The 26,505-nt window shown below is 39.2% G+C and overlaps 1 protein-coding gene across 4 annotated transcripts in view; it reads left to right on the forward strand.

The window, feature by feature from the left end:
* SH3KBP1 (SH3 domain containing kinase binding protein 1) overlaps nt 1-26,505 on the forward strand; it is a 211,907-nt gene that overhangs the window by 64,482 nt on the left and 120,920 nt on the right. For all 4 annotated transcript variants that reach the window (XM_077172590.1, XM_054628054.2, XM_077172595.1 and 1 more), the window contains exon 3: nt 13,471-13,594. In XM_077172590.1, the coding sequence (XP_077028705.1) occupies nt 13,471-13,594 (124 nt within the window). The remainder of the gene's footprint in view (nt 1-13,470; nt 13,595-26,505) is intronic.

Consider the following 26,505-nt stretch of genomic DNA (forward strand, 5'->3'; position numbering starts at 1 on the left):
GATCATCTGCATCATCTGCATCATCATTCAGTGATGCTCAGCAAGGCAAACAAGTTCAGAGGACTCAGTCCTGCAGTTCCAATATACCTTTATATATGGTCAGACCACCATTTCATCATCTTTGATGACTCCTATGCACCTGCTGTCTGTTTGCTTTCTTTAACTGTCATCTTTAAACTTTCATTTCCCCTCAGCAGAACTGCATAATCAGTACTTTTATTTTACCTCTATCTTATTTACAATAACAGTGAGCCTCAAGCATTCTGGTACCACATGGTACATTGGGAGAAACCATAAAATAGCTGTCTCTGCTTGGAAGGAGGCTTATCCAAACAAAGATTATACTTTCTCATGCAACTCATCTGTGAACAGGAAACCTGCTGAGTGTGCTAAGCAGATACACATATTTTTTTCTTATGTGGACTTGACCATAATATGTCCTATACTGTTTAGGGTTTTTTTGTAATACAAGCCAATGAGTCTGTGTGTCTCTGATAGCCATGAAGGTTTGTCCAAAGTTTCATGCTGGCTGAATAAACACTAGGTTGAGAAACTCCAAAGGTAGTTTCAGTATGATGCATTACTTCAAAGGTAGCATGCCAATCTCTTTTGCAAACATTGAGTAATTATGGGATTGAGTAATTTGAGGTGAGGATTGTGGTCACCAAATCTTCTCCCATCTGTGATGCTAGGCTACACCTCTCCTGCAAATACCAATGGTATATCAAGCTCTCTCAGGCAGTTTTAGCAACCATCACACATTTTTTAGTCTTGAGCAACGCTCTTTGCTGTTCTGGATAAGTGTTGAGCATGGTTATTTCTTCTATTTGCATTCTTTATACCTCTTTTCCCTTGGATAATACCAAGATACAGAAGGTTGTTTTGCTAGAATAGATTGACCAATACATCCCCTTTTCCCTGCTTCTTCCTTTTTCACAGCTGTAAAAGAGCAGACAGAACATATGAAGAGCCTAGAAAATTCTACCATGGAAAGTTTTGTCCAGAGACCTTAATTCTACCAAGAGAAAGCAGTCTCAAGTGTAGAGGACAGCTGCTGCATTTCTAGGGACTTTTTGAGACCCATTGTTTAAGGATTGGGTCAATTTTCCCAGCTATTAAGACTTTATGAATAGGGCTATCTTTTCTAAATATCAAATCTCTAGAATTAAGTCTAATACTACCAAAGAAACATGTGACCTACATTTTATTAAGGGATTTCCATGGTTCCAGGACATCTTTTCATAGGGATTATTAAATTTGTTGTTCTCAATCTTTTTGGTTTCATACCATTTTTTCCCCTCTACCAAGAAATTACCTCTGGGTTTGAGCAAATCAGCAACATGCTGGAGCTCAGAAGGCTGTACCAGACAAAAAGGAACCCATAAGATATATGGCCCCTTCCAAACTCACATGAATTAACCTGTACCTGCTGTAATGTTTGCAAGAAGATAGGTCAGATTAAGATGGAAAATAACCAAACAACAAATTTTGCTTAACACCTACAAGAGTTGTAAGCCTTGAGGAACACGACTGTCAGAAGTGCTGAGGAACTGCTTCTGCCATTGGCTACCTCTTGAAATTGCTGGTGCTTAGCTCCAGGAATAACTGGAATCATAATATATTGTCTTGTGAACAGTGGCAGGTGGATGCCAGCAATATTTATAAAGAGACCTCTAGTCCTAAACTGTCAGACTACAGAAGGAAGAGTGTTAAATTCTAATCTCTGATTTACAAGTCTGGCAGCACACACTATTCACATGGTGTGTGATTTGAATAATGATGCATCTACTCCTGATCTCATTAACCCTGATCTAATCCAGGATCTTATTTCATTAATTCCTGCAAGCTTTCATACAACTGGTTACACAAACAAACAAAGCCCTAAAAGTCCTGTAACACTGTAATTATCTTTCCCTCTAAATATTTGCATGATCCTTTATTTTTGTCTTGCAAAAAGTCTCAACTTGTCTTTTAAAACAGTGATGCATCTTCAAGAATCTCAGTTTTAATTTTACATGCAGTGGAACTCTCTGACACTTGCCCTCCCCAGGGTTCAGTGGAATTCTCTGCATAACCTTAATAACTGAATGCTGCAGAGGGCTGAGCAATTGTGTTAGTTCAATAGAGTATTTGATGAGAGGTCTATCAAAAACAATAGGAGTGTCTGTAATTTGCCCTTACCTTCTTGTGGCACAGTTCTTCTTTCTATAATGCAGAATGATGTGTTTGAAGACATCTGTAGAAATTTGTACAATTTTTCATTACTTGCTAATTGGATAGAAAAATGGCTGTTTGGATCATCACCAAGGGTTTTTAAAGTGGGGTTGAAATGAAAATTTTGAAGTTATGTGCAGCTGTATTTTATGTATTTTGCATGTTTTTGTGTACTACAGTGACTTCCTTTCAGTTTGTGTGGTTTATTTTTAGTTGGGTTTTTTTTCACTGTACAACATAATTTAGAAAAGATAAATCCTTTCTTAAAAAAACCTTCCATATGATTTTAAACAGAGAATACAAGATACTGGGTGAGTCAGTTAATGTTCTCATTAGAAAATCCTGCTGTTAAGGATCATCTGGTTTGTGATAGGATTTTGCATAAAGGATTTATGTTACTTTGTCTCTCTCTAAACCTGTCTGTGTCACAGAGATAGCTTAGCTGTTTATCTAACATGTTACAATTTGTGATAATGTCTCCCAGCACTTTTTTTCCCTAAGACTGTATGTTGTTGCTTTTTTTCTGCATTGGTCATCTTTTCAAATTGGTATGGTTGTGAGAAGGAACATAAATACAAAAGTTTCATATTTATATATATATATCTATGGTAATATGCACAAGGGTTTTTTATACAGACAGCAGAAATATTTCTACTACATGAAATATCCATTTTTGAATGTCTAAAACTGTAGTCTGTTACATTTTTTAATAAGGCCAGGTGTCTATGGGAAGAAACTCTTAGCAAGCTAAATTCTGGCATATCCCACTCTCTACTCAAAGAAATGAGAAATGACATTGCACTTTCAAGCAAAGTTAACAATGCTTCTAATAGCTGGGTGAAAATGGACCTTTGTGAGAAGAAATTTATGTTTGTTTGAAACTGCTTGAGTAATTTAATTCTGCTGGAGCTGAATTTAAGCTCTGGGGAGAGGATGGCTGAGAAGCACCTTTAGTGCCTCCCCAGTGTACCTCCCTGCAGAATCCAAGAATGCAGGGAGGGCACATGTGTGTTTCTGAGCACCTGCAGAGGTGTGTGTGTGTGTGCTGAGGGCACTGGGCAGCTGCAATGCACACAGATGTACTGTGCTATTGGCAGACACAGGTGAAAGGCAGGAGTTCCAGCTGATAACATCCATTGTCATGAAGGGTATAGAGCTGGGGGAAGAAAAGGCCAGTTAGAGATTCTGGTTGTGGAGCATCTTCCCCATGGCAGTCCCTGCTAAATAGGTAAAACAAAACAAATTCCCAGCCCCAGATGAAAACTGGGAAGGAGTGTGTGCTGCAGGGGTTCATGGGCAGACAACTCCACAGCAGTATGAAATCAGGAAGTTGCTTCCAGTTCATCTGCAGGTTGAAAGACCTGCTGCAGTTGTACACTGTGATTCTCTGGGAAGTTCCTGAAATTCAAAGTCTGTGTCAACTCTGCAACTTGCCCACTCTAAATCTTAAAGTCTTTGGGTCATCATCTCTCAAGTGTCTCATACATGGATGGTGTGTCCCTCTATTCTGGTGACAAGGTGACAGGTTTGGTTTTCCTCACTCTTTTAATAAATTTTAAACAAACTTCTGCTTTTGTATTTCTCACCTACTTTGGGTAACCTGCACACAAAGATCAACAAATGTACTTGCTGGTTTTCAAAGCCTTCCTTAGAGGTGTCTTGTCACAGTGTGTACAAAATGCTAAGTGCTCATGCAGCCGGCCTGTGCCAATCACTTCTGCTTCTTCGTGCTTCCTGCCATCTGCTGTGTCTGCTCATCAGTTATGCTTTGCTCACACCTACGTTGGGAGGCCTCAGAGAGAGGTGCTGTCATGTGAAAAAAGTAGGTCAGGATGAATTGAGTGGCTTGGAGTGGCATCCAGCACCCAGCACACCATGGTTTTCCTATTTCCCTTTTTATATTGCTCTAATTATAATTTTCAGTCTTGGTCTGTTAAGAGCATTAAGATGTAGTGAATTGCTTCTTCTGGTGGTAGTGAAGCTGATCACTGATGTAGCCAAGCATGTCTCCAGAACCCAAACCACAATGTGCAGAGGGTGTACTCTTTTTTCTTCCTGGCTTTCTCTGAGACAGGTGGTGTTTTGTGACTCTTTGTTTTAAAATGTGCTCCCTACATTTCTTACTGTTGTATTCCTTGCTGTTTCTCGTAGTCTCCATCTCCCTTCCCCCTCCACCCCCTCCATGTTTCTTTAATCATGTTTCTTTAATCTTTTCTTTTCTAGTAATTAAAAAACCCCCACAGTAAACTAATTGGTACAGGTGAATATGAGCTGTCTCCTTTTGAACTGAAGTACAAAGTGTGAGGCTAAGGGATTTAACAAGATTTTCTGGAGCTGACTGAATGCAGAAATACACACTTATGTTCATAGACAAGCAGAGCTCAAAGATTGCACAAGACTCAACAAATTTGAGAATTTTCTTAATTTTATTATAAAGTAGGCACGAATCTCTCTAGAAGTACAAGGCTTTCTACATATGTAAGAGTGTAAATCCAGTCCAGAAGATCTTCACTTATCAGAAGGATGTAAAAAAGATGTAACAAATAACATAACAAATCTGTATCAAAAAAGGAAAAATGTGGAGATTCTTTAAAAGAGGAGTTTGAGTTTACTGTAGAGTACTGGTCACTGAGGTGTAGAAGAGGAACAGAGGATTTAGGAGTGGCACAGTGTGACCTCCTGTGTCATGGAGGGCTTTGTAGCTTGGGCATCTCTAGCTGGGATAAGCAGGAGAGTTCAGACACAGATATCACAGAGAAGTACCAGCAGTTTAAGCAGGAGCAGGCTGCACTGTGCCTTCAGTGCACAGTGCTTTCATGGTTAATGTAGAATACACTGGATGTAGGAGTTAATTTTCTTTTCATAATAACTGCTGGTTTGCCACTTCGTAGTAAATTTGTTCGTTGCCAGTTGTTTGCATTAAATCTGACCTATTAATTTTTTTACATTGGTATTTTCTATTTTCCCACCATTATCTCAAATGTCTGAGGGATGACCTTTGTTATAAGTAAAGTTTATAAATAAAATTAGTACCAAAATGAGTATTTAAATGTTCAAAGAACAATGTGCATGACAGATGGGCCGTAGAAGCCTTTACCTATGGCAGTGTAATGAATTTGTGATTGTGCAGGCTGGTTCTATGTGAACAGTAGGCAGGCAGCAGAGTCCTGACAGGAAGCTTTGCAGTGCTCATAAGGCCTTTCAGTCTGAGGAGCAAGGGTGGCACTATGGGCTTACCTGAGCAGCCATGAAAGCAGCACTTCTGGCTGTGCTCAAGGCTTTATCTGTGCTGGGAGGGAGCAAATCAGTGCATCTGTTTTATGTAACACAACAAGAAACACAAAGGGAGGGTAAAGCAGGTCAGAGTCCTCATCCTTAAGGTACCTGTTCTGCTAGAGTAGATATGCTGTTCAGTATGTAAAACTTGGTGAACAAATAGCACTTTTCTCTGTCGAGCTGTAAATCAGATAGCAGTCATGTGAGCCACAGAAATAGACCTGATTTTAAAGGCCAGATACAGAAATGAAAGAGAGCTTTAGGAGGCTGTGGTGGCACAAACCACAAACTAGGCAGTACTGGCACAAACCAGGAGGCTCCTGAACTGTAACTCGTGGGGGTTTTTGTGGGTTTGTTTTTTTTTCTCTGTCACATGCCTGACAGCTGGGAACATGTTTCCTATAAACTTGGGATAAGCTGATAGTGAAAAAAGGAGAGAGGATGTGGAATCCTGCAGCAGTGAAACAAGAGCACAGCTTTTGTCATGAGCTCAGAGGATGTGTGCAGAGGCACTTTGGGATCTGTGCCTCTGTTAGAAACTGAGGGTCCCTGCTGCAAAGCACAATCTCCAAACCATCCTTCCCCCTCTGCTTGGTGACAGATCCACTGCTGAGTATCTCCTGTCACAACCAGCTGATGGGGAGGTCTCAGGCTTGATCACAGTGCTTGATGGTCCCATGTCCTCCCTCTGTGTCTTGGACCTGGCATTGCCCTAGAAAGGAGAAACTAAAAGCTAGTCATGCAGAAGCCTGGAAAATAAAAGCTAGATGGTTTCTTATTTCTCCCTGAAATGTTGTCATTTTATTTTTAACAGAATGTAAAGCTCATGCTATGAAAGTATACTGGATTTTAGTGCAGGCAACATCTTTCTGGTTGAAAATAATTTTAATCTTGATTGCAGTTCAGTTGCTGGGAACGTTTGTTCCAGTCTTGCTTCAGAATACATTGTTTATTTATATTAGAACTACAAGATTCTTGAAAATCAGAGTCACATTTCTAACTAAGGACATTTGTAATTGTTCAATAACTCTTAACTAGTTTTAGTGAAAATGTCACAGGAAATTATTTAGGAGGACTAAATATTAAATTGATCTACTGTGCAGCAGAGTTCTATTTTGAGGCATTTAATAGTTGAATGATTGAACTCATATATTGTTTGAAGTTACAGACACTGTCTGCAGGAAATCAAGGTGGCATTTGTCTCTTGGAATGTAAAGTATGGTTTTTGAGAAAAGGGATTGAAGGAAAAGCATTCTGTGTCTCAGGGGGCTCAAAGTTCTCCTGACATTTCCTTTGTCATCTTTTGATAATTCAAATATATTGCATTGATTCCTCTTTGCTGTGTATGATTCCAGGCTCTTATTTCTGCTCCCATATTTGGCTTCAAGCAGGGCACATGATAGAGATTTTAGAATTGTGAAAGACTCATTCTTTCTCAGCTTTCAACTCTTTCATTATGCACGTGTCTTGTTTTCAAAAGCTTTGATTTTTATTAAACCTCTTGCTCCCAGGATGCTGGAACTGTTGTTCCCTTCATATGGAAGGCACAGATAAATCACCTTATAGTCTGATAGTTATTCTTCTCATAATTTTTCATGGCTCCCAACAGTTTTGAGGACTTAAGAGTTGGCTTTAGGATTTTGTACCTGCAGCAGTACAAAAAATCATTTTGTTGCATTTAGAGTCATGGAAAACGTTGCAACAATTTCCTCAAATGTTTTCAGCTGAGTTTCCTGTAAAGGTCAGAACTGTTATAGTAAAAAACTTGAAACTTTGGTGTAGTGAAAATGGCAGAAGTTCTTGTACTTTCCTAACTGTAACTTTTATGGCTGACCTAATTCAAGCATTTGCTCTAACTTCAAGGAAGCTTTTTGATAGAGGGGCGGAAACTTCATCATGTAAAGGCACATAAATGGAGGAAACTTGTTCCTTGAAATGTAATAAATGATTCAATTCTGAGAAAAAAAGCTAGGTCTTGCAAACAGCAGTAGAAAAACTATGTTTTCACTTTGAAAGCTGTTAACTGTTCTTTTTGCCTCTCTTCAGAATGACAAAGCATGTGTCATTCCAATGAGTAACAGTTTTTTACTTATAAAAGATAAGGTGCTTAATTTATAAATTTTAATTGTGTTTAATTTATACATTTTATATGTTGGAATAGCCATTTAATAGGGTACAGGTATACTTGAATATACTGTATTTTCCTATGTGGTGGACTTTCATCACACTATGTAATTTGTTGTTATTTGAAGTTTTGTCACGTTGTAAAGCTGATGAGCTTAGGGATAACATCTTTCAAATTTCCTGTGACTTATACTGATGTAGGATAGGATTAGAGAAGATCCACATAAAAACAGCTCAGGTATTGTTTAGGGTTTTGTGTTTCTTTGGAGAAAATATATTTCAAAGTTTGCTAGAAGAAAAGAATCTTTTCACAGTGATTTGGCTATTGATATCTATGCAATATGGTTGAATCCTAGTTACAAAAAAATAGAATTTTTCTATGTATTAAAAGGAAGTACAAATTTTAAGGGCCTTTATGCCCTCATAACATCTTTGAAATCATAATATTTCATGGAATGAAGTCTAGTTTATTTTTAAAGTTCACAATTACTTTTTTTCAGTATTTCTCAGACTGAGGATGCTTCTTCCCAGTAAGAACTGCTTATCATATTGGAATCACACTGAAACCCACGTAGATGGGAGGTGGGAGTTGTCTTAAAATTTCTGACATCAAGAGAGCATCTTTTAGATTTAGTGGTTGAAATGCAAAGTTACTTACTTAAGGGTTGGGTTCCTGAGGCATAGCCTGTTGAAAATGATCTGCTGTTAACCTGAACCTGCAGTTATCTCTGTGTGGGCTAGGAAAGAAGTGCATCATTTAGATCCATGAAATTTATACTGGGCAGTGCTCCAAAACCAAGAACCAAAGAGTCCCAAAGATTAGGCTTAGAGATATTTTTGAAGCTGTTAGCACTGTGAAAGCCTACTTCTTTGCAAATGGGTTGTGTGAGTGAGACAGCTGCTCATTCTGCAGAAACATCTCACAGGAACTGAGAGGTAAAGAGCCAAGCACTGCACTCAGGATCCCTTTGAGCTCCTTCTCCTGAGGCTCTTTGTGGGGTTTCCATTGACTTTATTCTGGGAGGGGCTCTCAAGTTTGCCAAGCCTGTTCCAGATATTGTCAGCACAGGGGTTGCTGGTGAAGGTTCTCACACCGTGTCCCTTGGAGGAGACCCAGCGTGGCGCAGATGTCCGGCTGTACCAGTCCACCCACCCCGCTCCACCCAAGGGCAGATTGTATCTGGTTGTATCTGATCAGGGTGTGAATATATCTGCTCTAGTCAAAATAAAAACCAGAAACCAGTGCAAAAGTCTTGGTCAGGAGGTGCACTGAAGTCCTTGCTGGACAGGCAGCAGGTTGATCTTTTCCCAGTATTTTTGGGTTGATCTTTTCCCAGTATTTCTTGATATTTTCCCAGTATAGTGCAGTCCAATATCTTACCTGTCTAGGTTCTCCTCTCCTTTATTACACAACCTTCTTTTTCAAGACACAGCAGTTCCTGAACTTGAAACTGGACTATTAGTTTCTGTTCATCCTCCTTTAGCATTTAAATTCAGCTGTTCTTGACCCACTCATGGCAGATTGAGGACTTCTATCCTAACTGGAAGTTTGTTTTCTACTAATTTGTGTACATGGAATTTCTCCTGTAAAAAAATAATATCTGCAAACTTCAAATCAGAACTGGAATTAGATTTTGTCATACACTGGGGAAAGCTCTCACAAGCCACCTCTGATATGCATGGGTTTGCAAGCTCATTTGCCTACTCTTTCCTCATGTGGTAGGCTTCAACTCCTTGCAGATCTGGAAGGACGGGGTTACATAGAGAGATTTCTATAACTATTACTGATAAAGCACCAAGCTTTTAGGGCCATTGTAGTTCATTTACCAAATATGCCAGGTAGGCATATTCAGTATAATTTTTTGCAGTAAAATAAAGTGAGATTAAAATAAAAATAAAGTCAATTGGTATATTTATTTCACCAGAGTTGTTTGTGTTTGTTTTCACTTCATTTTTTCAAGAATAAATGCAATTTTGAGTAAGGCATTATATATTTTAGAGTAATAATCTATTTTTTTACAGCAGATTAGAGTGGGGATAGATGTAAAAGGTTATGTCAATATTTCTGAATTTAATAGCACCAAGGGTCCCTTTGGCCTGAGGATAAGTGTGCCTGGCTGTGTTTGAGCCATAGCTGAAGAAAAGTTGGAAAATCCTGAATTCCCCCAAGGTGAACACTACAGAAGAGAAGAGAGCAAGGAGGCAGGAGAACACATACTAGAGAGAGGAGAGGGGCTGGAATATTGGCATGAGTGTTTGCTGCAGGCTACAGGGGTGAGGCTGCTGGAGGCTGGGGCATTTGTTAGGTTTTGTTTATAGGTTTTTAGTCTTATGCTGTAGACTAAGACCAGGAATTGGAAAGATGTGCAAAGGTCCTAAAGCTGGCATTTCTTACTGCAGAATGCATCCTAAGCCACTTAGATATGGGCTTCCCATAGGGTATTGCTAAGTATGAATGTGTTTCTGATAAGATTTTAGCTTAGTAAGGCTGGATTGATCTTTACTTGATTTCTGTTTCATTATTTAGACAATTCTCCTCTTTTCCTTTCAACTCCCTCCAGAGTGTGTAATTTCAGGTTGCTGGGGCTGATCATGTCATGTTACTCTGGGCAGTAGCTATGAAAGATTATGGCCCTTCTCATGAGCATCAAAGGCAATAGTAATGAAAAGTAGCTCAAACAAATGTTAGAAAGGCACACAAAAAAGAAGTCCTTGGACAATTTTGATGACTTCAAGGTGCCAAACCTTCTGTATGAATTTTGGCTTAGTGGACACTCAGCATGTGTGCCTTTCTTCTTTCCACAAATAGTGGATGAGAAGGAAGTGCAAGACTCCCCACCCTGCAAACAAATGCCAGTGTTTGGGAGTTGTCTTGTATTCCTTTGCTTTTTTCAGGAGCCAAACAAGGCTTTCTCAAAAAGCTGTCAGCAGCAGCAGCAAAGGCACCAGTGTCATTCAGCTGGAGACTAAAGGGTACAGCATTGTTTTCTGTTATAGCAGACAATTTTCTCTGTCAGTTTTGAAGCTGCAAAAGGATTTTTACAGTTAAAAATATAGTACTACTGTTTCAGAATTTGTGAGTTGAGGATTTAATTACATTCTGACATAAAGAATGAAAAATAACACAGTAATGGCACACAGGAAGTAAGTTCTGGCAAGACGGGGTCTTCCGTAGGATGTTATCTTGTGGTCTTGTTCACATGAGAATGCTGTTTGACTCACAAATTCTGTTCAAACGGCAGATAATTTTTAATAGAGTTTGTCACCTAGCTGCAAAATAGATGTAAAGCTCTGGGTGAAGTAATTTATTTACATTTTCATTTTTAAAGCTGTGAAAAAGAAGCTTGTGGAATAATGTACGTGTTAAGTCTAGTCCACTTCTTTTAGAAAGTGATATATTCTTCTAAATGCATAAAGTGTTCCTAAATTCTCACATGGTTCACTTTTTACCAGAACTATGAACAATATTTCTTCTAACAACAGCAGCATCTATCACACAGATATCACACACCTCTCATCCACATATTCACATTTGTTATTTCAGTTATTATGGTTACTCTGAGGAGTTGTCTCTTAGATACTATTTTACCAGTGTGATGGCAGTAGATAAAGGATTTATTCTACCTGCCATAGGCAGTAATTTATAAAAGTTTTATCTCTGCTAATGTACTGATACACAGAAAATACTTTGGGCAGATGTAGAAGACTGTATTAATGTTGTATATCTTTTAAGTCAGCTTTGAAATAATAATTGCTTTGGGGAAATAAAAGGTAAAAAAAATTATGAGATTCAGGTTTAAAGTGCATCTTACAGAGAATAACTTAAAAATTCTTGCTTTGCTCGATGCTGTTCACAGATGACAACTTCAGAAACTTCAAATAGAAATGTGCTTTCTATGCTTTAGTGCTCATATCTGATATGCTGAAAATCTAAATAAGATCTGCAGTATTTCCTGTGTATGTACAGTGCTGGGGTGATGGAAGTTGATCCTGCACTGGTTTGTAGAAGAGGGCGGTGAATGTGAGAGGTGGAGAGGTAATGGTTTTTGTAAAGGAAAGAGCTCATCCAAAGCCATCACCTGTCTCTGATGCCTGTTTAATGTAGATCTCATCAAATTTGCAAATGATATCAAACTGGGGGAGCAGCTGACATGCTTAAAGGCAGGGCTGCTCTTCAGAGGGCCCCAGACAGGAACATTATGGAATCCAGCAAGACAAAAACCAATTCTTGCCCTGGGAAGGAGGAATGTTGGCAGCTCTGCAGAGTGGGACCTGATAAATTTGGGAGCAACTCTGCTGAAAAGGACCTGTGGGTCCTGGTGGGCAGCAACATAAACACGTGCCAGTCTTGTACCCTGGCACCAACAGAGTGAACAGCATCCTGGGCTGCATTAATAGCCTGCAGATTGAGGGAAGTGGACATCCTCCTTTACCTGGCACTCCTAAGTCCATATCCAGAGTACAGCATCCCATTTTGTGGATGGGATGAGAATTTTGCATAAAGGGAAGATATTGATGAGTTGAAGCAAGTTCTGTGCCTCTGGAAGCTGCTCCCTAAGGAGATGCTAAGGGAGGTGTGGGCTTGTTCAGCCTGAAAACAGGGTTTTGGGGGAACTTCTGCTACATAAAAATTGTTATCCAAGAGATAGTGACACACCCTTCACAGTGATGCCTGGTGGGCAGGACAGGAGAGAGCAGATGGGACTTGAGAAGAAAGTTCTAGGCAAGATATAAGGAAAATCTTTGTCACTGTAAGTCAGTCAAGCAGTGGGCTTCTGCAGCCTCTGTCCTTTGAGGTTTTCAAAACCCAGCTGCTCAAATAGCCCTTAACAGCCTGGTCACCTCCACTCAAGGTGACCCTGCTTTGAACTGAGTTGGAGGAGGGACCTTCTGAGTTCTCTCTCAGCCTGAGTGGCTCTGTAGGACAAAGCTTGGAGCCAAAACTCTTTTTTTCCCTTATATTTTGGGAATTGGTTATAAGCAAATGGTTCAGCCTCTGTAGTGTGTCAGTTATCTGTCTAGAAAGTGGAGGTAATGCTATTTGTTTTCTGCAGTGGCATTTCCAGATAAGATACATGGAAGGTGATGATATTTTGGGTGCTTTGTCACAGTGGGTATGGACAGCAACACAGTTAGGCTTTTAAAGTCTGCCTAAGAAGCTGATAGAGAGGATCTGTGCATCTCTAGCAGTAACTGTGAAGCTGTTTTCTGTGGATTTACTTTCATGAAACTCCACCATATAAATTTTTGATATATATTGTAAATCCCCTTAAAAGGTAGCGAGCAGCAAAATGTGTCGGTGTTAGCAACAGCTCTGACAGCAGTCTTGCTATATGCTTCTGCCAATTATGGTAACATTTGTCATATTTTCCTAGTTAATAGTTTTTTTCCTGCTATGGTGGTTGTTTCTGTGGTCTTCTCATTGGAGGGGAAGCAGACATAGCTGCCTTTACATCAGGAGCACTGTGCTGGTTCTGCCCTGTGTATCAAATGTACAGCTCACTGCTTGATAAACTGAGACATTTATTTCTTCCCCTCCTCACACTTTTCAGCTTTGGTGATCTTTATTAAGAGATTTTTAAAGCCATCCTACAATTTTCATGCATAGATAAGGAGTTATTTGAAAAAAAACAAAAAACCACAATAGTGCCCATTGGAAAAGGTTACTGAAAATTGCTTTCTTTTTGTGGCATTTCAACTTTGTAAGGGTCTTTGAGGTAACATTAGAGCAGGCAGAGGTATGTATATAGAACTTTTAAGAAATCTTGGGAGCTTGAGATTTATAATATTCTGTAATACCTTTTTTTAAAACTTGTTCTTTTTTTTTTCTTTTCCCTCTCTACCTGTCTTCTGCAGGAAATAAAGAAAGATATGAAGAAAGAAAATACTGCCAACAAACCACCAGAGAAGCCTATAAATGAAGTTTCCAATGGAAGCCCTTTACTGTTGTCTGAGACAATTATTAGAACCAACAAAAAAGGTATAGTATATGGACATTAAATGCAGATTAAATTCAGGCCCTCCAAAGAACAAAATGTAAACCTTCCTTCTTTCTAGAAATAAAGCTAGAGTCTATTTAACTGAAAAGGCATGGCAGGAATAATAAAAATCTTTGTCCTCTTGGACTGGCATATATGGATGCACGTCTAATATTTCCACTTTAATTTGCACAGACATCCCTTTCTTTTTAAGGAAATCCCTCCTCCATAAATTTAATTAAAGAAAGTTGTATGAGGAGATTGCTAAAGCTTATTAAAGTAAGGAAGTGGCAGCTTGCATGTATGGAGGGTTTTGCACAGGGATGTCAGTCTACATTCACATATTCATGCTTTATCTGGGACAGAGAGCTCTAAAAAAGGAAAAAAGAAGTGGAAAACATACAACTTAATGTATTAGTTTCTTGGGAAGTGTCTTTCACTGTCTTTCATTTGAGACTGGAATGTGTGCTCTTCATGTCTGGCTTGACTCCCAATGCAGATTCCTATGTAGGGTCTTGGGTAGCTAAAATGAAAGCCCCAAATCCTCTGTGTCATTCCCTAGCTCCCTGCCCTGCTTTCAGAACTATCAGAACAAAACAAAAATTTGGAAATATAAAACCTGTATTTTTCTTCAGGTTATGTTTATGCTCCTGTTTGTTTGTAGGAGGACACTTGGGTCTGTGCAAGAGATGTGCTGTAATTTTTTCTTGACAGTTCACTTGACAGTTCCTTGCTTGCTGTCTTATACAGAATATCTGCTGTCATTAGTCATTGCTGTAATGTAATGTCCATTTTAGTGTGCCTTCTGTATTTTTAGGACTGTTATGGACATTTCCTGTTATGTATTATCAGCTAGCATTTTATTTGAGCTGCAGTTTCAGTAGAGGTCTCATACTTAAGGTTTACAGCTGCAAGTGAAGAAGAATTAATTATTTTTTGCAAAATGTATTACTTCCTTTAAAATGTGAAGCAGACTAATCTCTACCTCTTGTGCAAGGATTGATATCCTCTGAAAGAAAAGATTGGAAATAAATCTCAGAAACCTTTGTCTTTTGAGCTTGCAATGTTGTCTTGAATCTAGAGACACGTCCAAAATTTCTGCTTTGGGTCATAAGTTTTTCAAGCAACAGCAGAATTAAATTACTAAGAATTATTATTTTTCATGGCTGCTATACAGAACCATATGAATAGTTGGGAAATTATCTAGGGACCAAGTTTGTTCCATATTGCTTCTGCTGCTATTTGGAGAAGGCTAATAGCTGTGGCAGAAACAGAGATTTGTTTCAGTCACAAGGGGATATCACTCCAAATATGGATCTTAGAGCACTTTCTCCTCCTTTTTCTTCCCTCTGGCTAGAAGCTTTAAAGGATTCAGGAGAGAAAGATTTTTCTGTCCCTAGCTGAAGAATACAAAACCTCATATTTACTGAGATGAGAAAAGCAAAGTCTGACATGAGGATTTGTTAGCTGAGGCAGGGGTTAGGTTTGGAAGTAGCAGATTTCATATGAGGATGTTGTTTCATTGGACTTGGCTGGTGGGGATTGCACTTCTTGTGGCCACCTGTACATCGTGTCAGGGTTGGTGCACTGTTCATGTTGGCTGCTTCTCCACAGCCATTTCTGCTGCTGCAGAAAAAGCAGGTGCAGGAGGCCATGGTCTGGCACCACAGCCAAGGATGCACGGGGCACAAGGCAAGAGAGCTTCCCCCCGTTTTTCCTGGGATCAGTTTGATCATGGTGCCACAGTAGCCTTGTTTAAGTGTGGAGAGTTGAGAAACCCAATTGCTGCTGGGTTCAAAAAGAGTTTTTTAAGATCTGTGTGGCCAGTCTCCTTGTGGAAAGTGTTGCCATATTGAAAAGGGAGCCCTAAGTGCTATGGGTGTTACTTTCTTTAAGGATTCTTGTCCCGGGATTTTTATTAAATCCTAACTCAATCTGTTTACTTATCACAGAATATGACCTGAAAGACATGAAAAAGGGGACAGGATGTTTGTGTTTGGTTCATTGGTTGGTTTGTTTTCTTTTGTTCTCTTTGTTACTAGGAAGTGAGGAGGACAGGGGTGCATCTAGAGGTCTTTAGCCACTGTTCAGCAGTGAAAGTGATAGGCAGTATTATTTTTTTGCTTGGGCAATGTAATCCTGCTGCTTGTAACTTCAGAGCAGGTCCAGTGATGTGGGAGTGAAGCATTCTGTGCTGCTGCATTGTTTTTATTACCAAGATGATGAAAATAAGTGCTATTCTGCTGCTGTGGTGTTATATTGTGTAGTTTTACTACTTAACTTGGTTGGCCTAATTTAAGTGTCAGCACTTTAGCAAGCATTTACATTTTGAGGAGAGGAATCTTGGCCTCCTGGGCTTCTGGCTTGTAGAGAGTTTTTCCTTGAGTAATATTGACAAGTGTCCAACAGTGGTATTCAAGGAAAATAGCTAAGTTATTTGTAAGAAACATCTAAGTAACTAAGAGGAAAATAATGAATTTCTCAACTAAAAAGGTATTTAGGATCCAACTTTATATACTGTTTTTTTCATGCTAATTATTTCTAAGTACTGTATTGAAATTAGGGGTTCTAATAATAAAATCAGTGTAAATTTAAATAAGTGGCTGCATAATATTTATTTGCTGACTGGGATTAAACCACAACAGTAATGGGTGTTGGATTACACGTGTAGTGTAGCATAGGAACAAATTAAAGTTGGTGTAACTCCACCAGCAGGAACCTACCTGGGTTATTACTTCCATTACATAGTGAGGGTTACAACTGGTTGTACGTCACCATTTGTGAATCACTCAGGTTTTTGTTACAAAGGCCAAGAGGAGATGGAAGGATTTGATTTTTTCTGCTTTTCATTGTGGGCAGTAAAACCAGAATATGTCTCATCCTTTAATGTTTCTTGTTGACCACAGATATTTGTGACCTAATGGAAAAAACAGTAGTGACCACTGCTGTGGTGGACATAATTTAGTTTAGGAAATGCTATGGAACTCTTGCTAAATCACTAACTGTTGGCCAAATTACCACACTTATCTTCCTGGGTCAGGTATTTTAATAGGTATTGCTTTTTCAGATAGGCAAGGCTTTATTTTTTCTGATTTATTGCAGTGACTTATCCAGATTTATGAGTAACTTCCATGTATTCTGGGTGGCTCTGCCTGAGGCTGCCTATTGGCAAAACCTGGTTTATACCTGCCTCATTAAGATGTTGAGATCTGCTCCAGCATGGTAGTGATGGCAATTAACATCCAGGAAACGGAGCATTATAATTTACCACTGCAGTGTGTTAATTCTTCACCTCTGAAAGGCTCAGGAAAGGACCATGTGCTGGAGTGTAGGGATGGGGTTTGGGAAGCATGATGGCCCCATGCTTTCCCTGGCTGCTCCCAGGGCTGCAGCAGCTCTGGGCTGGTTTGATGGATGCTTCAGGTGCTGCAGTGTTGGCCCTGTCTATTCCCTTTTCTTTCAGGTGCTGCAGTGTTGGCCCTGTCTATTCCCTTTTCTTTCAGGTGCTGCAGTGCCAGCCCTGTCTATTCCCTTTTCTTTCAGGTGCTGCAGTGTCAGCCCTGTCTATTCCCTTTTCTAGGGACAAAGGCTGTGGCACTGAGGCACCTGTCTGAAGCTGGAGGAATGTCAGATGTTGGTTGGCTTGCATATTCATTGCCAGAAACTGGGAGGGATCGTTATAGTTCGTTAGATAGATTGTTATAATATAGATATTATGAACTATCCTATAGTTCATAAGTCAAGAAAATCCTTTCCTGACCAAGAGTGGGTCTTTGAGTATAACTTTTCCCTGCTTCAGATTTTTTTGTTGGCATATAGTACTATTGTTCTAAAACTTTTATAAAGCTGACATTAAAAAAAAATATTAAAAAATAGTTTTTATTCTATTTAGAATTGGCATTGTTGCACTTTGGTAATAGCAGGATGGGAAAGTCTTTTATTCTCCGAGAACATTTTCAGATTGTTTGAAAAAAGCAAAATTATTGCTATTGTTGCAATTATTTAATAACATAAGAAAATTACAACCAGGTCCTGGAACAGAAAAACACTGAAAGATATCTTTTATTTTCCTTAAATGCTTTTCCAACATGGTGAAATTCCATTTCTTCTAAGTTAACTTTCAAAATCTAAAACAAGATCCAAAGTTGTGCAACTGTTTCAGATCTCTCATAAATTCAGTATGATCTTCATTCAGGTATAAAGGGACATAATGGAAACCTGCCTTCGATAAGCTTTAAGTGTTAAATGGCTATAACTTATTTTAGACTAGTTTTGCTCTGATTTTTGAGTATCCTATTTTTAAGTATCTTATTCATTGTGCTGTTTTGTGTGTCTGGGAGCAAGAGCCCACTTGCTTAGGTCAAGTTGCAAAACTGGAACTGATAGACTGTATTTTGTAAGTAAACTCACAACAATTGTTATATGAGTAAACATATTTGAGGCAGAGCTATATTTCCTTGTCAGATATATTTGTTTTCTATAAACTGTAATTGCAGGCTGCACTGAGCCAGCAAATCTGGAACAGTTTATCACGTGTTACATGCTCTTAATCAAAGCCAAATACTGAGAGCAAGGAAAGTTTTTTCTAGTTCTCTTGAGAATTATTTAATTTACCTTCCAGCCTACATTTAAATAATAGAGAGTATTTGCATGCAATGCTAAAAGGGAAGTTTTGTGTAAATAGGTTTGCTGATATAATAGGTTTAATTTAGGAATAAATAACAAGTCTGTTATATGCAGAACTGAGATTTAAGTCTATTTTTGTAAATTAGGGAAACGGGGAAAGTATTTTGCAAGAAAAATGCTTCATCATTTTGTTTGATAGTTTTTTTATTATTTGGATATAAAAAGGCACCCCATTTATTAGAAACCCAGGCTGTTGGCTTCTCAGCATATGAGTGTGTTGACTCAATCTTTTATTAAATAATTTATGTAAGCTATGATTCTGGTAATATTTTTCAACAGAAAGGCAAACTTCAAAATCTTTTTCATAAAATATTTTATTACCAAGAAGTGGAAGTGGCTGCCTTCATCATGCTTGATGAGGTGTCTGACCCTCAGAATGCTCAGCTTTGGTTTTCCTTTCTAACACAGTAAGTTTGAAGGCATTGATCTTTTGTTGGATTATTCTTCTGCTGTTTACACATTCAGGCCCTCTCCACAGACAGGCTTTGGTGTTCCCTTGCAATACTGCCAGCTTCAGACAAATTATTGCTAGCAGGGAAAAAAAATCCCTTTCATTTTTAAGATCAGCTAATTGGTGTATAATCAGTATACAGTTTACACAAATTGCACAAGAACATACTGCTCAGCCTATTAAGGTTAAAATATGCATGCAACATATGACACCAACCCAAAATGGGACATAAAAAATTAATGGCACAGGAAACTTGAATGTGCAAAATATTTATTCTTTGAGTTTAAATACCATATCTGGATATGCATATGTAGTGTCTCAGATGATACACATTTCCTTTAAAAGTACTGTTTTTTTGAAAATAAGGGTGAAAATTATCCCAGTATTTAGCTAAGCTACACTGTCCTGGAAGTTGGTGCTTTCAGTTCAGAGAGGTAGGAAAGGACACCAGCCTGTGCTGGACATGTGGGTGTGACATTGACATGATTTTTTTTGTGGCTGGAAGAAACATCTCAGTGCTGTCTTCTTGGCAGGAGTGGAATGGGTGCTCACTCATTCTTTTCAAGCACATCTTGTTTATGAGTTCAGTTTAAATAATGACTTGAGATACATAAAATCTAAATTTCTTTTCCTGTGTTGTGGTCATTTGCTACCCTGGTTTTCAGTTAAGGTATCATAATCTATCCAGATTCCAGTATCTTTTTCCAGGAGATCATTTATTTTCCTGTTATTTACTGTGCAGTGCCCCCCATCTTTTTTTAATCCTAATTGCTTACCCTTTCTTTTCAATTACTCCTTTCTTGTAGTCTTTCTTCTAGTGCAGGAACAGCCTATAGAAACAAGAAGTCATTCTGGGTTTGAAGTGAAATCCCAGGTTAATTCTATCCTCTGGGCATCTGTTTGCCTCAGTGGCTCCCTTGTGTGTCATGTATTCAGCTCTAGGAATCCCATCTATGGACCATGCTGGGAAACACTAAACAAAAACACAGTCATTGCATCAAGGAGCTGACTATATGTACATCTCTGTGTGTATCTATTATGTATTAAACAAGGTAACAGATAACTAAAAAAAAAAAAGAGTAATGCAAGAGAAGGTGCCATATTTGGGCAATTGCTAGCTGTCTGTTTTCAGGTTTCTTGCAGACAGAGCACATTTGTTTTAATAAAATACTTAGATCTGGATCTGCATTTGGAAACTGGGAGGTTGGTATGGGGAAAACTGGGACAATGGTTTAGAATTTAATTTTTCCTGTTGGGTACTGGACAGGACAGAGAGGAGGCAGAAGATGACCTTTTCATAAGGAGCCTAAAGAGATGTGGGAGAGCAGTCCCTGCTGAGCATTCTCAGCAGCTTCCAGATGAAACAGAGGGAGGGAGTTATGGAAACAGATGTGGGCATCATTTGGCTTGTTGGTTATTTTTATTTAAACTAGACCCAGAATTATATTTGTATCAATGAAAAAGCAGAGGCAAGTGAATTTTTAGGAAGAAGTGAGAGGGAAAAAGAGAAGTGGTGGAAGAGGGCTACGGGGAGTGTTGAAAGAATGAGAAGAAAGTATTTTCGCAAGTAATTTATGTTTATGCACGTACTCAAAAATGCTGTTGAGGAACAGTTTAGAGTGGCAGCTTCTTTTTCATGAACACTGAAAAACTTTTGTCTAATCAGTTAAAGGATTTTTTTCATTTCTAAAAGCTTTGCAATACATTTTACATGCCTGAAGTATAAAACTGTCAGGTATATAATTTATCATTTCTATGAGCCATTTGCAAGCTCACTTTATCACAATATGTGATAACTGTCCACAAGGTGCTAGTCAAAAGCAAACGTTGTCAAACCCAGGTGCAAAATGTTTTTCTAGTCAAATTTATACTGAAATCTCCTTTAAAGAATGCAAAAAACAACAAAATATGCTGGTTGTTGAAGTAACAACAGCAATGAAACCTCCTCTTGTCTCAAAACTACCTTTGCCCACCACAAAAGTGGCTGTTGATTTTTCCACGAGGTTCTGCAGATAAATGTCTCCCTGCAGCCAGCAGTTCTGTCCCTCAGTGCTGCTGGATAAGTCACCAAGGCCTTGCTGCCCTTGAGGTCTGTCCCTGACCTTTCTCCTCTAGACTGAGCTGTCTGTATCTGTCTCCTTTAGCCTTTCATCTGGGTGCTGTGAGATTTTTGAGAAAAACCTGGCTAACTTGATTTGAAAATTAGCAGATCAACCTTTCTCCCCTGTCCCTTCTCACCTGTAATTAAGGAATAACAAACATGAGCAGGGTGGTTCACCAGATGCTGAGCCTTGGAGCAAGACTTTGGGATCCCTGTATATTTCCCAGTGCCAAGAAAAATTGGCATTTGTGATAGGAGAGAGTTGGACTTCTTATTCTGTGGTAGAGACAATGAAGGCAGAGGAGACATGCAGGGATACTGTTGTGGAATATAGAACACAACCCTATCTGGACTGAATTTTGGGGCCAAGAGAATATACTCTGACTGTGCAAGTTAATATATTTTCCACAAGCTCTGAAGCTTTGCAGGTGTACTTTAAACTGGGTCAGTAACACTTTTTTTTTGTTGTTCCTTCAGTTATCTTGATGAATTTGTAACTGCTAAGTTAAATATGCCCCTGTAAATGTGCAAGCACACTGAGAGGCAGATCTTAAGTTCAGAGTTCCTTCCCCTTTGCTTGATGAGGTGGTAGCTGGGATGGTGCTGTGTTGATTTTGAGGAGACAGGGAGCTGGTGTTGGCCTTTCCTGTGGGCTGGAGCTGGGGCTGTGCAGCTGTTTACATCCTTCCCCCATGGCTTGTAGATAAGAGTAAGCTGTGCTATGTAAGTTACAGCACTAATCAGCATCCTGAGGTAGCTGAAGGTCTCTGGCTCCTGGACAACCATAAAATCCTTTGGATGATTTCTGGGGTTGTAGGTGAGAAGCAGGGCCTGTCAACAGCTTCCTTGGGTCTCCTTCAAACTGCAGTGTCATGCAACATGGATTGAAGGCCTAAATAATTTGGATAAATGATTGATATTAGAATTTCTTTTTTAACCCATTAAGCCCCACCCCAGTAAAAAAGATTTTTGGATGTAGGTGAAAGTTTAATGCAAACATATGCCTTTGTACTTTTTTAAAAAAAGCTCCATACTTCTGCTGTCTGCATTGCATCAAGTGACTTATTCTGCTGCTGTTGAGTCACTTCAGTGTAGGAAACCTATTGATTTCTGTCTACTTGGACCAGCAGGAAACTACAATTATTATTCAATAAGACCTTCCTCTTCTGATGGAATGGTGTTTTCAAACCCAGGTTGGAACAAACTTCTGCATAAAGTGGCTAGAATGTACATAGCAAAAAGGACCTGTGGCTGCTGGTGGGAAGGAGCATCACTGTTTGGGTGGTTTAGGAGAGCTGGGCAGAGTTCTGCTCAGAAGTGTGCTGTCCTAGGAACCTCTGAGCCAGCTTCTTGTGGGGCTTTGGACAGCAGTGTGTGTCTGGGGAGGGGCTTGAACTCTGAATGCATTTTGCAGAGGCATTTTTCACCTCTGCTTTTGCCCTACTCCCTTTCCTACATGCATACATGCAATCTCTAGAGTGGTTTAAGCAAAGCTTTGCTGTTCTCTGCAAGTGGCAATAAACTGTATGAAAGCAATGCCCATAAGGCACATTGTTCAGGCTCTTTTATGATGTGTGATAGATTCTATGAAACATTTTACTTTCAGGAATTGATACATGCTTTAAAACCAGTCTTCTGATAAAGCACCATGCCGGAATAAACTTGTTACTGCATTAATTTTAATTATTTTTCACACACTATGTGAAATACTTTGATTCATAGGGTTAAAAGCCCCTAAAATTAGGGAAATCTGCTTTGCTATAACTAGATTTGAAAAACACATGTAGGTATCAGACAGTGCTAAACAATGCATGACCTGGATTATCCTGAGTAAATGGCATTTTTAGCTATTTAGGTGTTCAGTTGTTGAATTCCTGTATTATGTAAGTGCAGTAACTCCAATAACAAGATAGTTTGCTTGCAAAGGTATATTTCTAGTTTCTGCTGGTTTCAAGTTTCCCAAATTTTATTCATTGAGTACTTCATACACGTTTTATCTTATTTCAGAATTTTCTTGTTTACAGTCTACCCTACCATTATCAAGGTGCATACAGCATGGGACCTTGTGCTGTTATTAGTTATGTGTTGTGATGTATAGGACCATTAACCCTGTTTTTTTATGGTTATGTCACTGTTTTCTAATGTTATTTCACAGTTAAGATACACCAGTCATTTGCATTAGCTCCTATTCTATATCTTTTTGCATTCCCCTTTAATTATAAATACATGTTTGTGCCTCTTCCTTTCTTGCAGTTAATTTGTAGAATCATCCTCTCTAAAAATTCAAAGCATGTTGCTGATGATGGTTAGTTTCCAAGCTCAGTGGTAGGGTGGTTGTGCTTGACAAGGGAGTGAAATGTGGAAGTGCTGACAAGTGGCTGATGGCTGATTCTTGGCCCCAGCACAGGACTGTGATAGGAAAGATTATTGCTGTTATTATTATCTGTCACACAGCAAGAGCCGCTCTTTCCTAACTTCGGCGCCGACTTTATTTAGAAACAGAAGTGGAGGCTGGGCAGAGTTCCTCGTGGTGAGAAGCAGCTCCCTGCAGATGCCCAAATTAGCTGGGAATGGTTGTTGAAGTCAGCAGGGTGTTTGCCACTGGCATGGTCCTCTGTCTGAGCTGCATCGCTCTGGTGAAGGCCCTCACGACCCCAGCTTTTACTGCAGCATCTTCTGTGGCTGTGAATTTGTGAATCTGCCACTCTGTTCCACAGACTTCCAGAGAGCACTGGCACCACTGTGACAGCCCAGGATATATCTACTTTCCCCCAAGAAATACTTGGCTGCATCAGAATCTGTTTCTGATATTGTTTTGTCTAGGGACCAGATTTTACCAGCTCTCTACCCAGAGAGTGCTTAGCCTAGCTCTGAAAATACTCTACTGTGGCAATTGACAGATTAACACCACATTATTTTGACTTTCCATGAACTCTGTTCATCATAATACTGTGGCTTAAAACAAAGTTGTTAATTTCCTTTTTCATTACAGTATGATAATATTTTTATTAATGATGTGTCCAAGCCTGATGCCATTGTTAAGACCTCTTTAAGGATTTCAGGTATTTACTTTGTATATCCAAGCTGATTGTCCTGTCTTGTACTAACATGTTTCATTACTATACATTTAGTACCAGATGTACTTTGTGCTGGCTTCTGTTAGACTCCTGTTAGATTCCAGATGTCCCTGATCTATAGAGTCTGGTATCTAGCTCTGCAAAAGCTGCAAGATGCAGTGTCAGCCATTTTTGCTTCATTTTGCAACTGCAGTCATAAGACTTGGTGTTTTTTAGACCTAGGAATTCTCTGCTAGACTACTGACTCAGCATAGTGTTATCCTAAATTATACGGGTCACAGTCACTTCTGGGAATTCATAAGAGGTCAGGAAGTCTCCAGGAAATTATTTAATAAAAAAGGACCAGTGACCTAAAGAAAACCAAAAGATTTAGTCACATGTGTGGCGGTTATCGAGCAAACAGAGTAGTGGAAAACAGAAGTAACAAATGTAAATATTAGCCTGAGGCTGTAGTTTCATGAAGATGTTAATCTTTCATTGCCACCAAAAAAAGAGCCATTTTTCCTTTTTTTGTTCCTCCTGTGTTCTGGTATACAAATATTTGGCTACATTGTGGGCCAGATGAGGAGAATGATCAAGGTTAGCATTAAACTAGCAAGAGAAAAGCTTGTTTTTAATAGCTGATCTGTTCCTTGCCTACCTCCTCATACTGCTTCACAAGCACTTCATCTGACAGGGTGGCAAGGAGTGTTGCAGGACCTGCAGGAGCAGAAGGATCACTAGTATTGCATTTTATTTGGAGGTGAAATAGTTCCAAAAGTCCTATGAGAGAGTGATGGTTTGTCAAACTTTTTGAAAGCTGGTTCAAAGTCATTCAATTAAATCAACTGCTAAAGAAAATTGCTCTCCTGTTAGATTCCATTGTGAATATTGCTTTTCACTTTTCTCTTGTGTTGGGAAGGTATAAGCATTGGTCATTGTCCAGAAAAACCATCATTGCAGTTGCATACTGAATTCTTTTTATGCAGATGCCTTCTCACCTGCCAATTCTATGACTTTTAATCACAGAACTGTTTTGGAGATGGATTTTGTTGCTGACACAGCTGACTGGAGCCAGAGGCCTATTTATTCACAGCTTTTAAGTTTGAGGAAGTAACTTTTCATTCATGTAGCAGGAGTAATGGAAAAGACAAGAGGAACTCAACAGTTATTTTTAGGAAAAGATAGTGTTTATCCCAGCAAAACTAAAAATGTTGTTGAGACATTACACACTTGAAACCTAGACAGTTGTGGTTTTGTTCTTCCATAATTATTTTAATGTGAAGGAATTTCTCTTAATGCATACTCTACAACCCTGACAGCCCCAGTAGTCCTCCACATACATTTTTATATCTGTTCAAATTGGTATTTTCCTATGTGGTGTATGAAAAATCCACTGAAAAGCTGGAAATCAATAATGGCAGAAAAATAGATAATGTGCTTTCAAATGCACAAAGAACACTTTGCCCACTTTCACAAATAAAAGTAATATTATTGATCAAATGTATCAGCATAAGAGCTGACAATAGTTTTGAAGCAGACTGTATGATTCAGAAGGAGATAGGGAAGGGTGTACTGATGCCATTAAAAAGGCAACTAAGTTGGTAAGATATGAAACCAGCCTGCCTGCCTTGTCCAGCGTCTGGAAAGTGTGGAAATCTCCTGTCTAAGGAAAACAGAACAAAAAATGAAAGGGACAGTAAACTGGAAGTAATTGCTCTGTTCAACATGGAGAGCTCCAGCACTCTGGTTAACATGATGCTAAGGAATCTTAGACAGAGGTCTGGGGCAAGTTTTGGGTGGTGGCCAAGTGCTTTGACCTGGGGAGAGAAGTACTTTGTGTAATGCTGCTGAGGAGGGAGAAAAGACAAAGATTAAGGAAAGTTTTGGTGGCAGGGTCAGAAGGGGATCTTGCGTGCCATTGCACCCTTGGAAAGAATTAGCAGATCTGTGCAGCTGGATTGCAGGAGTTGGTTAATTTGGCAGGAAGTTTCATCCTTGCACAGATCAGAACTGACATGAAGTCATCCCTGCTCACAGCACGTTGGCAGAAGTGGAAATGGTTGTGGCCCTAGAGGCAGAACCAAAGGGGATTGAGGTGAGGAGTCATGCAAGTATGACATGCCCAGATGTATCGTGGAGTGGGGAAATCTGGGTGAGCTACTGCATGAGGGACTTGCAGCAAGCAAAGCAGCAGAGGTTTTTGTCATAAAGTTCAGTACAGCTTAGGAGTTGGCATTTGGAACAGTGTTTTAAGACAGGGTTACTTCTGTACAGAAGCCTTTCAATGTCTAATTTAAAATCCATGAAAAGTAGCAAAAAGCTGAAAATACAGGGTAAGTAAACATCACTAGAAAGGTGGTTGGCAATAGATCCCTTGAATAGGAGACAGAATATTTAGTTTGTTCATCATGTGCTATTTTGAGAATTATGGAAATTAAAGGGCTTAATAATAAGGGCTTAATAAAGCTTTTATTATGAAGACTGCAAACCCAACCAGCACATGCTCTGCAGTCAGGTTGTAGGAAGTTCTGTGCCAAAACCTGGGTAAACAAGTGTGAGCTGACCATTTCCAGAGAATGGCAGAGTGGTTAAAATCCAGCACATGGGTTTGTTTGA

This window comes from Agelaius phoeniceus, chromosome 2 (assembly GCF_051311805.1).
Source record: "Agelaius phoeniceus isolate bAgePho1 chromosome 2, bAgePho1.hap1, whole genome shotgun sequence".
Taxonomy (NCBI): domain Eukaryota; kingdom Metazoa; phylum Chordata; class Aves; order Passeriformes; family Icteridae; genus Agelaius; species Agelaius phoeniceus.